Source organism: Drosophila albomicans, chromosome 2L, assembly GCF_009650485.2.
Source record: "Drosophila albomicans strain 15112-1751.03 chromosome 2L, ASM965048v2, whole genome shotgun sequence".
In the NCBI taxonomy this organism is placed as follows: domain Eukaryota; kingdom Metazoa; phylum Arthropoda; class Insecta; order Diptera; family Drosophilidae; genus Drosophila; species Drosophila albomicans.
The window spans coordinates 5164683-5178118 of record NC_047628.2 but is presented as its reverse complement, the minus strand read 5'-3'; the positions used below and the strand labels follow the sequence as shown (position 1 = coordinate 5178118).

The window sequence follows — 13436 nt, the reverse complement described above, 5'->3', positions numbered from 1 at the left end:
ATTACAAATAAAAAGAAAAATTACTATGGGCTTAAAATTAAGTTGTTCTTCTTTATTAATTAATTTAACTCAATATCCATATCTGCTCTATGTCAGCGTATTGTTATTTCGACTTGCAAAAATTTCACGTAAACAATAACCAGCTGATAGATGTTAACAGCCCACTTTGAGCATAACATTTTTGCAATACTCTTAACAGACCCGTTTGAGATGCCCACACTTTTGTAACGGCTGTTGCATTCGTTATTGCATATGTTTTTAGCACAAATTAAAAATACGAATGACTATACTCATGGTTTTTTTGTAGAAATTTTATCTACATTTGCTTTTTGAATTACAAAATATTTATTACTAATTTACTTAATTTTGAATAAAAGTCAGATACTTCCAGAGTCTATATATCAAAATACAGATAAATACTGTTAAACATTTTCATATATTTCCAAACTCGTTTAAATCGTTTATTATTTCCGCATTTTTCTAAAAATGTAGATGCCATCTAAAACATTCAATTGACAATATAGACGATTTGATCTCTTTAAAATTTTTCGAAATAAAATTTGTTTTTACATCGCTTTTGTTGTTCGCTGAGTAGTGCTGTACTACGATTAGACATTAACAGCACACTGTTAGCATAGTTTCAATTTCCCAGATCTGGCAACACTTGTGCTCCCCTTAAATATCGATAACAACAACCACTGTTTGAATTTGAATTGATTAATTGAAAATAAGATATGTAAAAATAATCGCGAATTTGTACTCAAGTATGAGAGTGTTCATTTATTAAACCTTAACTAACTGCAAGTGTGTCAACAGTTGAAAGAAAATTAAATATAAATATCGCATCTATATATGTAAAATGTAATTGTTAATTAAATTGCACATTCAGCGTAGTTAGCGCTGCAACGTCTCATCCATCTGTAGCTGTAACCCTGTCAAGTGTTGCGTCAATTCGGCAATTTCACCCGCCTTCCGATTCTCCAACGGCTGTTGGTCTGCCTCCAAATTCAGCTGAGTCAACTGTGTCTCAATCTCTGTCCAGGCGAATTGAATGTCCGCCGGCTTGGGATCCATGCCACAGACGGCAAAGCGAAGAAATTGGCGCCCACCATGCTCTGCTTTGACCATGTAGATTTTCTTGCGCTCCATCAGACGATGCAGCAGCTGTGACGTAATCTCATTGTCGCCCTTGGCCCTGAAGCAGACCAATCCCAAGGCACGCGGAGCCACCAACTCGAAGCGAGAATCCGCCTTGACAAGATTCTCGAACTGTGCCGCCAAGTCGATGTGCTTGCGCACATGGGCACGTAATCCCTCAGCGCCCAGGGTGCGGAATGTGATCCACACCTTGAGGGCACGGAACCGACGTCCCAAAGGGATTTGCCAGTGACGAAAGTCCGGAATCTGTGTGCATCCCTCGTACTTGTGCTTCAAATAGATGCGATCCACATTGAAACTGTCTACCACTTTGTTGGCATCACGCAGCCACATAGCCGCGCAGTCAAAATTCACCAGCATAAACTTGTGCAGATTGAAGTTCAATGAGTCCACGCGATCCAAACCACGTCGCAAATCAGCACACTCATCCAAAGCAAAGGCGCCACCGGCATAAGCTGCATCTACGTGCAGCCACACATTATGTTCCTCGCAGACGCTCGCCAGAGACTCTATGTCATCGTAGGCGCACGTGCCTGTTGTGCCCAGAGTGGCAACGCATATCACTGGTATCAATCCAGCGGCCACATCTCGTTCAATGGCTGCTTTGAGAGCCGCACCACGCAGTACCAGATCCTCGCTGGCAGGCAACAGTTTAATGGGCATGGCAGCCAGCACGCCCGCTTTCTCAATGCAACTGTTGCTCTGGTCGGAGGAGTAGGCAATCAGTTTGCCACGTATATCGCTTTCGCTGAGTTCTGGCTGCCTCTCGCGCTCCCTGCGCACCGCCTGCTCTCGGGCAGCCAAGACAGCAACGAGAACCGCCTCACTGGCGGATCCCTGAATAACGCCACCTCCTGGACCCTCGGTTTCATGCAGAAAGTGCGCGGGTAACTTCAGGAACTTGGCCAGCCAATCCATGACGACTACTTCCAGCTCAGTACAAGCTGGACTGCAAATCTGTAGAGATCAGATAAATCGTTGTATAATGTGTTGAATAGTATATAGATTTATGTTAATGTATATATCTCGACTATAGTAAGTATAACAACTTTAATCCGTATCTTTATCATATTTTGGGTATCCTTAACATATATAATAATTAGGAATTCAACTTTCTGATATAAAAAAGTTGTTAATCACTTAGATTTGGTTTTTTAAATACTTTATGAACTATCGATAAAATTACTCTTCACTAGGTAGAATTTTTTCTATTTTCAATAAAATAACTATACAAATCCCTAATAAAAATGCACAATAACACATTACTGTAATACATTTGTATAACAAAAATTTTAAATTTCCGTATAAAAATTAAAATATTTGGGATTCACAAGAACTTCTTGGATTCAAAAAAGACAAACTCTTGAGCTGAACTTGACCCCCTTCCGATTGTGTATGCAATCAGTGTGAATTGTTCTTCTTAGCTTGTTGACAACCAGTTTGGCGAGCTCTCGATTTATCATAGCTTTCACTTGTTTCGTCTCGTCTCGGAGAGCGGAACAAAGGGCTCCCATTTAGCTTGATTAAACAATCGACCCTCTCGCTGAGATTTCACCTGCAGCTGTTGCACGTACCCAACTAAAACCGATGACACTGAATCCGCTGGCCAGCATTTCTCCGACAATCGATGGATAGGAGACACTGGTGGGATAATAGGCGTGCATGTTCGGCGACTGCCAATGGGTGATGCCCGGCTTGATCACACGATCAATATCGGAAAGAATATGCTTCCAATCCTCTGGTGATTCAGGCATCTGTTTGGGCATCTGCTGGAGCATGTAGCCCGGTTCCACGGAGGGCAGCACATCATGATCGCGTATGTTCTCCAAATAGTCGGCGACAAAGTCAACGGCCGCTTTGCCGAACTCACGAAACATTTTGGCATCCATTTTAGAATTAGTTTCACGTTTTGGTTGTCAATCTCCAGTGGTCTCTATTGTTGTTTAGCGCTTTTCTATTTGCACTTTTCGCGATTTGTTTGCTCTTTTGTTTTGTTTACAATATTCGAAACACCGGTCCAACAGTCCACCTGGCCCACTTAATAGTCGTTCCTCTTTCTGTGCTGCCACTGCAACGTTAACGCTCACTCTGTGGCCGCAGCCCGTGAGTACACCGGCTTTTATACCCCAGACCCAGGCCCAAAACCGAAGCCGGAGAAAGAGCCAGTCTGAGAATCAGAGCCAGAGTTGTTGGGTGAAGCGTCTCTCTGGCGACACACAGTGATTGCCACGACTGGATGATAGGTTTGTTAGGGCCCCTAATTGCTATAAACTAAGCCAACTAAACAACAATGGAAATCATTGTCTCCTTTCTAATTTAATTGCCGCAGAAAGTGCAAGGAATCCATAGTACAAGTAGTTCCATAATGGTCAACACACATAATGTTAATAAAGTATCTTTGTGAAATACAGATATCATAAATACATGTTATCCATTGGAGCGGAACATTTTCATTAAATGTGTTTACAACGACATTATTTGAATCATTTATTGACGCATCAAAATGTGCACATTCATTGCTGTTTGTAAGACCGCTGTTAACAACTGTTCTCAGTTGCTCAAAAACTGTGCGCAGCTGTTCTCGACCAACAGGTTTTGCATGCACTTCTTGAGAGTTTGTTTTGTTCGGAAATTTACCTTTATAGTGGAATGATACATTCAATTTCATTACGAAAATTCGACATAAATGGAAAGTTTAAGAATATACAAGAAATTTTTTCTTAACTGAATTTTCTCAATTATTTCAAAAGATTTTGTGGCGTAAATAAGTAACTGGAACAACACATCTATTAAGTCTTGTGCAAATTCATAATCATATTAAATATATTAATTACTCGCTTCAACAATTATTAGACAGATGATAATTAATATTAGTCCAGCAATAAGATGATATTTATTGTGTAGTAATTTAATTAATTGTGTGATTTTAAAGAAAGAAGTACAATCGAGTCTGCTCATTTACCCACAACTATTAATTTCGGAATTCAAAAATAGAATGCCAAAATTAATTCAATAAATTGCAATATCCTATTGTAATGCAAATCTCATGTGTCGATGTTCTTATTATTATTATTATTTAAAAAAAATGTATGGTAAAATATGAAATTATTAAATTTGTAGTCAATATCCCAATTTATTATGAAAATAAGAATAATAAATGTTGAATTTAATGGCGAATATGTCAATGTTGACTAATAAAATGAATATACCCTTTTAATGGGAAGACTATCTGGATTTGATGTATTCTATATACATCCATATACATACATATATATAAATATAAAAAATTAAGTTGTTCTTACGAATACAAATATTTATGATCAGTATTAATTGATTATCTATTCAATTCTAACGTGATTGCAGTGGTTGCTTAAATTTGTTATTGTTGCCTTAATCTGTTATTGTATTAATCTGTATTATTATTCTTTCTTTTAGAATGGAATAAAAGTGAAGTTAACAATTGTATATGAAATATAAAATACCGTATATTATTATCAGTTGCATATTATTATACAAAAATCTAAGAATGTAGAATAAATTAAGCATTTAAGAATATTACTTTTACTTATTGTAACCGATAATTACTTGGTATAAAAAATAAGAGAGCAGATATGTTAAAAAATATAACTACATTTTGTTAATTGGTATCCAATATAGCCTTCGTCTGTTTTTCTATTTTTTCATGATACTTTTTCTTTTTCGCAATTAAAAAGCATTATAAATATTGCGATAACAGATTTTACTGGGCTCCAGCCACAATAAAATTGTGCGTACTCTTTAAGTACAACACTAATAAAAGTCGTTTCTGCATTTTCATTGTTGTCAGAGAATTGTACAACCTCAGCAAAAATGTCAATATAAGTTCATTGAAAGTGAATCTTAAAGTGGTTTTATTATTCACTATTACGACATGCGAAAAAAAAGAAAACTACCTGCAAAATCAAATACATATGTACATATATGGTACTTTAAACTACTCTGTTTTTTTTTTTGCAATAATAAACATATTGTTAAAGTAGTCTTCTTTAACCCATCATAATAGAGATCGTCGTTAAACTGAATAAATTTTGAACTTTGGCAAGATTTTTGCAATGAGCAAGTAAAAACAATTAAGCCAAGAGTGATCGACAATAAAAAACATATGCCTAACACGATTTCACACAAGCATTAAAATAAAACAAGTAAGAAAGTTACAGTCGAGTGTGCTCGACTGTGAGATACCCACTACCCATTTTTAATAAAGGCAAAATATTGCGGTATTATTTTCAAAATATACCGAAAATTATTATTATTATTTTCAAAATATACCGAAAAAATATATCAAATGGTGTGTTTGGTATATCGATATAGTACACCATTCACAATATACCATAGACGGCACAATGAACCAGATTGTCGACCAAAGCAACTAAGAGCCCTAGTAAGTAGGCGTTTTTGCCCATACAAAAGTATTTCTTTAATAACTTCCACAATTTTCATCTGATCCAACCCAAATTTTCAGGAATCATAACTACTAAAGTAATTATTGTATATACCAAAATTCGCAACTAGCTTTAAAATAACGCTTGTTATTTATTTTTATTTGCGGGGGCGGAAGTGGGCGTGGTAAAAATTTGAAACAAAATTGATCTGCGTGCAAACATAACAAACACTGTCGAAAAAAAATTATAGCTCTATCTCTTATAGTCTCTGAGATCTAGGTGTTCATACGGACAGACGGACAGACACACAGACGGACATGGCTAGATCGTCTCGGCTGTTGACGCTGATCAAGAATATATATACTTTATAGGGTCGGAGATGCCTCGTTCTACCTGTTACATACATTTCCTGCCGGCACAAAGTTATAATACCCTTCTACCCTTTGGGTAGCGGGTATAAATATGAACAATAATACATACTAACAAATGGCGATGACAAAACGGACAACAAATATATTGAACATTGCTTTTCATACTATGCAAACATATAAAATATGACAAGAAATGTAGAATCTAAGACTGAAACTAAAATGTGCATATATTGTAATTAATTTACTTAATTGTAGTGTCTAGCGAGAGATAGAGCGGATGATATAGTAAAATTGATCAACATAGCTTATATTTTAGTTATATTATATTTTAGTTAGAAGTGTCAACATTTTCTTTTTTTTACCCTGTGCACGCAAATAATAGACAACAAGAGGTATCACAGTATTAATATGAAGTATCTACATAAATCTTCAACAGAGAAGTCTCGACTAGAACGGTTTTCTTATTTTTAATAATAAATAATTTTAATAGGTTCTGGAAAACTTGGAGGATTTGGAGTTTTCGAGTTGAAATACAATACATCGTAAAAGAGAGCATGGAAACGACTCTTATTTGATTTCATCGTGAATAATATATCTATAAGTCAGCAAAATGTTGCCAGTAATATGTAAGACAATACATTAAATAATATTAAAATAATGTCATTTTTTATCGGCAGGCATACCTACTATAAAGTATTGTTATTGTTTTATTTATTTTACAATTATTTATTAATATTTGTAACGTGACATTGCAATCCTGAGAAAACTTCCGCTAAGTTTGCGACAAAATTTTGTGTTTAGTCGATGCTTGCCTTATCTCTGTTCCTGTTTATTCAAATGGTTGTGTTTCAAAGCTTTCAAAGATATTGTTGAAGATTATGAATAATATCGAAAGGAGAAACTAGCACTTAAGGGTGTAGTAAGTTTATTCATTATTATATTATTCAGAATTATATTCTTTAAATTCCAATATTTCTTTAGAAAAACTACAGACTAATGATAATAATTTCTTTATTGTCTAGGGATAGTAATGTATGGCTTTAATATTATTTATGTTATTGTAATCGATATAAAATCAGTTTAGAGCTTACTCCTTCGAGTAAGTGAAATAAATGTGCAAGAAATTGAAAATTGTATTTACAGTGACTTTGGGGATGAAAAGGGCACAAAAATTGCTAAGAAATATTTTGGCCTGCGTTTCATTCTTTGGTTACATTTCATATACATGTTTCTATGCTGCGCACTTTTGCTTATCTTAGTATCTCTCCTTTTTTGCTATACTACACACGAACAAGCGAATAATAATGCATAATTAATGGACTTACCCAACTAAAACCCAAAACTCCGATTCCGGCAATGAGCAGCTCTCCGATGATGGAGCCAGCTGATGTCGATGACGGAAAGAAGGCGTTGAAGTAGGGCGACTGCCAATGTGTCAATCCTGGCAGGATAATGTGCTCCAAGTCGTTCAATATATGCCGCCAGTGCTCGGGTTGCTCGGGTATCTGTCTCGGCAGTTGGTTGATGACCTCGTGGGGCACCACGCTTGGCAGAACATCTCTGTGGGAGTAGCGAACAGCTTAAAAGGATAAAGAACACTTTTCAAAGACACACACAAACACACACACACACCTGTCACGTATGTTGCTCAGATAATTGATAATAAACTCAATTGAAGCATGGCCAAACTCGCGAAATTCATCAAAGTCCATTGTGATTGAGCAGCGAGAGACAGAACAAGTAAGTAAGGTAGTATCCTTTTGTTTTAGGGATCCGCTCGATTCACTTATTAGTTAGTTAGTTTGTAGCTCCGCTGTCAGACTTTTGCACTTGCTCACCGTTGACATTCGGATACACAAATGAACTCGCTGCGACATGTCAAAGCCTCGATAAGCGTTAAGCTTAAGCTCGAGCGCTAGCCGCTAAGCGTTAAGCGATGAGCGCGTTAAGACCAAACGATTCGACGTAGGCCGTTGTGCCAGTAGACAGACGAAACTTTCAACAATACTTGACAGAGACATGTGTAAAAATGTGCACAGCCAGCAAGTTTTTGATACCATTGGCGAGATTTATGTAACTCTGACGATGTTCCGAAAACGGCATTAAGATAGTTCACGAGCAGCGCAAAGCACACACACAATATAATAACAATAATAATAAAGAAACTACAAACAAAAAATCATAAACAAACGTGAAAATCGTCCAAGAAATTTTAATGAAATGCGTTTAATTGTCTAATATAACGACTACACTGGGAAAAACAGGCCAGGCCAATTAGTATACAACTCTATATAAATGTTTTTCGATATTAAACAGGTCAGTGTAGCTCTTAAATTAAATAGAAAATTAATTTTGAATAAATATTAAGCCATTGATGTATATAAATAAGAAAAAATTATAAACTTCCACAGCTAGAAGGTCACAATTGTAATTTGGATTATCTTTTTATTGTAACATTAAAATCAAAGAGAATAAATAACAAAAAAAAAAACAGAATTAATTCCAATAAAACATCGTATAATCATAATTTAATCTTATTCTTTTGATAAATATTAGTAAATGTAAACATTAGAATATTTCATATTAAATTTCCATTGCATTTCCTAAATCCGTTAATCCGTTAATCTGTTCACATTTCTCTCTCTGCACCTAATGGATGATCCATTGTTGTCACAATCCGGTTTATAATAACTATTACTATTATAGCATTGTCTTGTCTGTTGTCACTTGGCAAAAATTGTATCTAAATGACTGAAATGCATAACATTTCCCAGTCTTTACCCATTTCGCCCTGTCATGTGACCGTGCTCAAAATTTTGAAAGTCACAGTCACCGTGCTCTATCGAATAGATAGTTAGATAGACTCATCTGGTATTTTGTAAGCGCAGCTCAATGGATGGGAATGGGAATGCATCCGGTCAGGGGGCCGGGCCAATGCAGTCTGCATTTCACAAGTTTGTTTTTTAAAAAAAAATTTCAGGGTCATGCTTTAAATTTGATGTCGCAGTTAGTCAAGTTATCCAAGTTTTTATATGTAGAAAGCTTATTATTATAACGTCACAACGTTGAAAGTTCAATGCAAAAAAGTGGATTAAATTCCGCTTTAAGCGATCTAATTCATCACCATATGCGAGTGGAGTTTTAAGAGTACTTGGAGAAAATATGTGGACCCCAAAAAAAATCAATAAAAATCGATAATGCTCAAATGATTGCACTTTTCTGTATATTCTATGTGGTATTTTCTTAAAAAAGATCTATCTTGTGGAAACGTATTCGCATGCTGCGATACTCGGTCAAGGTATGACCACCAGCTGTTGTTCTTCACTAATGTACATCATTGTGGTTGGGGTGGTGTCAGCCTGTGGGGTTCAAAGTGTTTGGCGCGCTTTAAGCGGTTCATAAATAAATGCGAAAACAGAAATGCCATGCTGGCGGTTTGGGCGTACTTGTATCCACCAGGACGCAGCAGTAACAGTTTTCCAGACAGATAGACAGACGAATATGTTCTCGCCGTGAATGATCAATCTGCAGATACCCTGCATACTATGAAGATATACAAGTGTGCAGGCTCTTTTGTAATACTTTCGTTTGCAATTATTATTCAATTTGATAAAGACAATTACAATTTTGCCATTGCAAAATGTTAATTTGCACGTTAATAGCTCTTAAAGGCATACAGATATATTTAATAAAGTATTAAATAATTTGTTAGCTGTTTTATTTAGCATACTTGATTCCATTTTTGAGTTATTCTATATTATTTTACTTAACTCATCAGCATAGTTTTCGCATATTGATGACAAAATAAGCGTTCTGCATTATTTGTTATGCCGCCTTATGCTCCGTAATTACAGGGTATTTCTACTTGCTGTGCACAGGGTGACTCAAGATGATTGACTGTTTCGCCCCGCTGCAGCCCAAAGCATTGCGCAGTCGCTGGAATGGCTTTAACCCTTGGACAATCCACCCTAGCCACCCACCCAAGCAATTTCCAGTTTAATGGCGTCGACAGCGATAAGATAACGACGAATTCTCGCGCATGACCAAAATGCTAACAGCGGCGGGGCATTCGTTGTTAGCTACTCCCGATATGAGGTTGTTGTTGTTGCTGTTGCTTTTGCTATTATCAACGATTTCCAATGTTTTCAATATAAAGGGGCGGCGCTTGCCTTTGGGCCTGGAAGGGAAGACTAGCAAAAGTTTTGTCGACGTTGTTGTTGTTGTTGTTGGTGTTGTTGCTGCTGCTGCTGTTGCTTTTCTGTTGACCGAGCGTATTGACTTGGACTTTTGAGTTAAGTTTCTCATATTTGTGCTATGCCACTACCGTCGCTGACTTTTAAGTGCTGTTGACTGCTGTTTTGGGGCCACGTCGAAGGTGTCGCCAGGCGTTGCTTCATTTTTGCTTTTGTTGTTCTTGTTGTTCTTGCTGCCGACGTCGTCGTCACCGCCACCGTCGCCGTCGCTCTCGCCGCCGTTACAGTTGTTGCCACCATCTTTGCAATACATTTTTGCAGTTATAACTCGAAATTCTCGAGAGCAAAACTTTTGCTAAAGTTTTAGCTTTGGCAAAATATTGTAATGCTGCCCGCATAGCGAATAAGAACGAGAATAAGAACGGATACGGAAACGGGAAAAGGTATGGAGTTGCGAATGAGAGTGGCAAGGAGAGATGGGGCAAGGGCTGGGGGCGCCATAGTTGAGCATAACATTGCGCATACTAAAAACAGCATAAAAATGTCGACGACGTCGTCGCTGTTGTTGTCGTTGTTCGTTGTTCGTTGCTCGTTGTTGTTTTTGTTGTTTTTGTTGTTGCCGTCGCCTCCTCAATTGTTGTGTTTGCTTGCTATCCAGGCTGCCTGGATTTTACCATATCATTTGTGTCACATTAAGATCAATTGGTAAACACACTAACAAACAAACACACACACATACACACACACACATGCACACGCACAGACAAAAAGGCAAACGACATAAAAAGTATCGTAAAAGTCAAATAAAAAAAGCTCACACAAGCAACAGCAACAATAGTAACGACAGCGACAACAACTGCAACAATAACAGGAGTCGAGTCACAGTTGCAGGAACAGCAGCAGCAGCAGCGGCAGTGGCAGCAGCAGCGACAACGCCAACAAAAGCGTCAAAAAGTGCGCAAAAAAATGCAGCGCGAGTGCCACAAATAGCAGGCAACAAAAAAAGCCTCACAAACAAGCCAACAGACGGCCGTCAGCTTTTGCCAGCGTTGCCTTGCCATGCCCCGTCATACACTTGTACCATGCCATGCCTTCTTGCCACGTTGTGCCGTTACCGTGCTGTTGCCGTGCCGTGCCGTGTCTACTACTAACGAGCATTCGTCGTTTAGCCGCCGCCATTTTGTCGCAACTTTCTTTTGCCGTCGCGTTGCCAATTGCCGTCGCAAAATGGCGAATCAGTGAATGTTGAAACGTTTAAGTAACAGCAATTTAACTGAAACACATCAAATAAATAAATAAAAAGAATTTATAAATTTGTAGTAAATTAACAAAATCAATTGTGAGTTGTGCGAATTAAAATAAAGTTGATTCAAAGATTCTTATAGTGCATTGGCAGTAAAAACAAGGATTTGATACTAGTTCAATTTAATTTAAATATACTAAATAAATTAAGGAAGTGCAATTTAATGAGCTTACAAAATGGCCAGCACATTTTGTCAATGTTGCAAAACAATTAATTTTTAATTCAAGAACTGTCAGTGCGAGAAATGAATTCCCCAGACACAAACAAACAGCTTGTCATTTCTTTACATCATTTGCGAGTAATTTGTTCTTCTTGTTCCAGTTCTAGGAGTCATAATGTACTTGAGAGTGTAACATTTCGGTAGCTAGATATGCAGCTCGTCAATTGACGCACACTGCACTACATAACACTACACTACACTTCACTAAATATTGATGCTTGTCTTAGAATCATTGTTGTTTAGTGCGAAGCAGATACTTGAAGTTAGAACTATTACTTAAGAGACTCGATTGGATATGGAAGGGCAGCGAGTAAATGCAAGTCAAGCACATTACTGTTAAGAACACACTTACACACATAAGCACACACACATACTCTTACGCACACTCGCATAGTCGCACAATCGAACCGAAGTGAACGAAACCAAAGAAACCGCCGCGCGTTTCGCTCGTCTGATAAGAAAAAATCGACGCGTCGGGAAACGAGACGAGCGACGGCAGCGGCCACAGTGCCGCAGTTCCAGTTCCATTGCCAGTGCCAGAGTCAGCAGTCCCCGTGTGTGCAAGTGGCAGTTCTTAAACAGTCAACAACTAACCAACAAACCAGGCAACCAGCCAACCAGTCGACCAACCAAACAACCGTACGATCCAATCTAGCGCTATCTGTAGACAGTGCCGCCTGCATCAAACGTTGTGAATAGAATATAAACTAAAAACAGAACTCGTGCCTCGTGATTAAACATTTCCGCCTCTTTGCCGCGGCAGGCCGTAGAAGGTTGGATCATTCGGTGAACGGTACTCGTACTCGTTACTCGCGACTCGTTACTCGCGTTACTCGTTATCCTCGCGAGTGTAAATCTTGTGCTAATAATATTTATATTATATAGTTGAAAAGTTAATGTAATTTATTACGAAATGCAGGCACATTAATGCAACTAGTTAATATTTAACCACGGTAAAGTGCCTGAAACCCCCCAAAAAAAAAAGCGCCCGCATACGACACGTGTGACAATCCGCCCGCCCTCTTTCCCCTTCGACAAAGAGAGAAATAGAGTAAAAAGAGAAAATTGAAAAATCAGAAATTGCGGCAATCATCTGTGCTGAGCTTGCTGCTTTTGTTGTTGCGGTTGCTGTTGTTGTTGTTGTGGTTGCTGGATTTGAGAGCGTAAGCGTGCATGCAACTGGCTTTAGAGATGATGCAAACCCTGAAACCGCCACCGCCGCTGCATCAACATCAACATCATCACCAGCATCAGCATCAGCACCAGCACCAGCTCCAACACCAGCCGCAGCCACAGCCGCAGCAACAGCATCTGTCAGTCATGGATAATCACCAGCATCAGCATCCACATCCACATCCACATCCGCATCAGCAGCATATTCATCAACAGCAGCAGCAGCAACAACAACAATTGCCGCCCACGCCGCAGGCATCGCACCTGCTTGCCGGACAGCACAATCATCAACAGCATGCTGGAGTCGGTGTTGGAGTCGGCGTCGGTGTCGGAGTCGGCGGTGTGGTGCCTGTCGACCAGGATGACCCAAATCCAGAGTTGGTGCTCGCTTTGATTTCAAGGAATCGAGCGCTTGAGGGTGAGTACAAAGATCTTAGCCAGGTGCCAAGAAGAGGCCAACTCGTCATCACAATTGCCTTTTGGCCATTCCCTCGGCCTGTCTGTATGTCTGTCTGTCTCTTCGAATGGATTTCACTTCCACTCGCTGCTTGTCCATTTTATTTCCTCTCTCTCTCGTCTAGCTGACAGTTGTTTATT

At 38.4% G+C, this 13436-nt stretch overlaps 2 protein-coding genes across 3 annotated transcripts in view; one reads left to right on the top strand and one right to left on the bottom strand.

Annotated features, from left to right (window-relative positions):
- Window positions 1-627: 627 nt before the first annotated feature.
- Window positions 628-7784, bottom strand: LOC117566033 (3,4-dihydroxyphenylacetaldehyde synthase 2). Of its 2 annotated transcripts, XM_034245479.2 has the most exons (3): window positions 7583-7784; window positions 7276-7510; window positions 628-2115 (listed from the first exon to the last, which is right to left on the bottom strand). In XM_034245479.2, the coding sequence occupies exons 1-3, from the start codon at window positions 7660-7662 to the stop codon at window positions 895-897; spliced, it is 1536 nt and encodes a 511-aa protein (XP_034101370.1). In that variant the 5' UTR covers window positions 7663-7784; the 3' UTR covers window positions 628-894. The 2 variants fall into 2 exon arrangements, with proteins under 2 accessions (XP_034101370.1, XP_034101371.1); XM_034245480.2 differs by lacking the exons at window positions 7276-7510; window positions 7583-7784 and adding an exon at window positions 2733-3260 and having other exon boundaries at window positions 635-2115.
- A 4941-nt stretch (window positions 7785-12725) lies between these two features.
- The window catches only part of LOC117565375 (LIM/homeobox protein Lhx3-like), a 35227-nt gene continuing 34516 nt past the window's right edge, over window positions 12726-13436 (top strand). Inside the window, exon 1 of the mRNA XM_034244445.2 lies at window positions 12726-13257. Coding sequence (XP_034100336.1) covers window positions 12840-13257 — 418 coding nt within the window. The 5' untranslated portion in view covers window positions 12726-12839. The remainder of the gene's footprint in view (window positions 13258-13436) is intronic.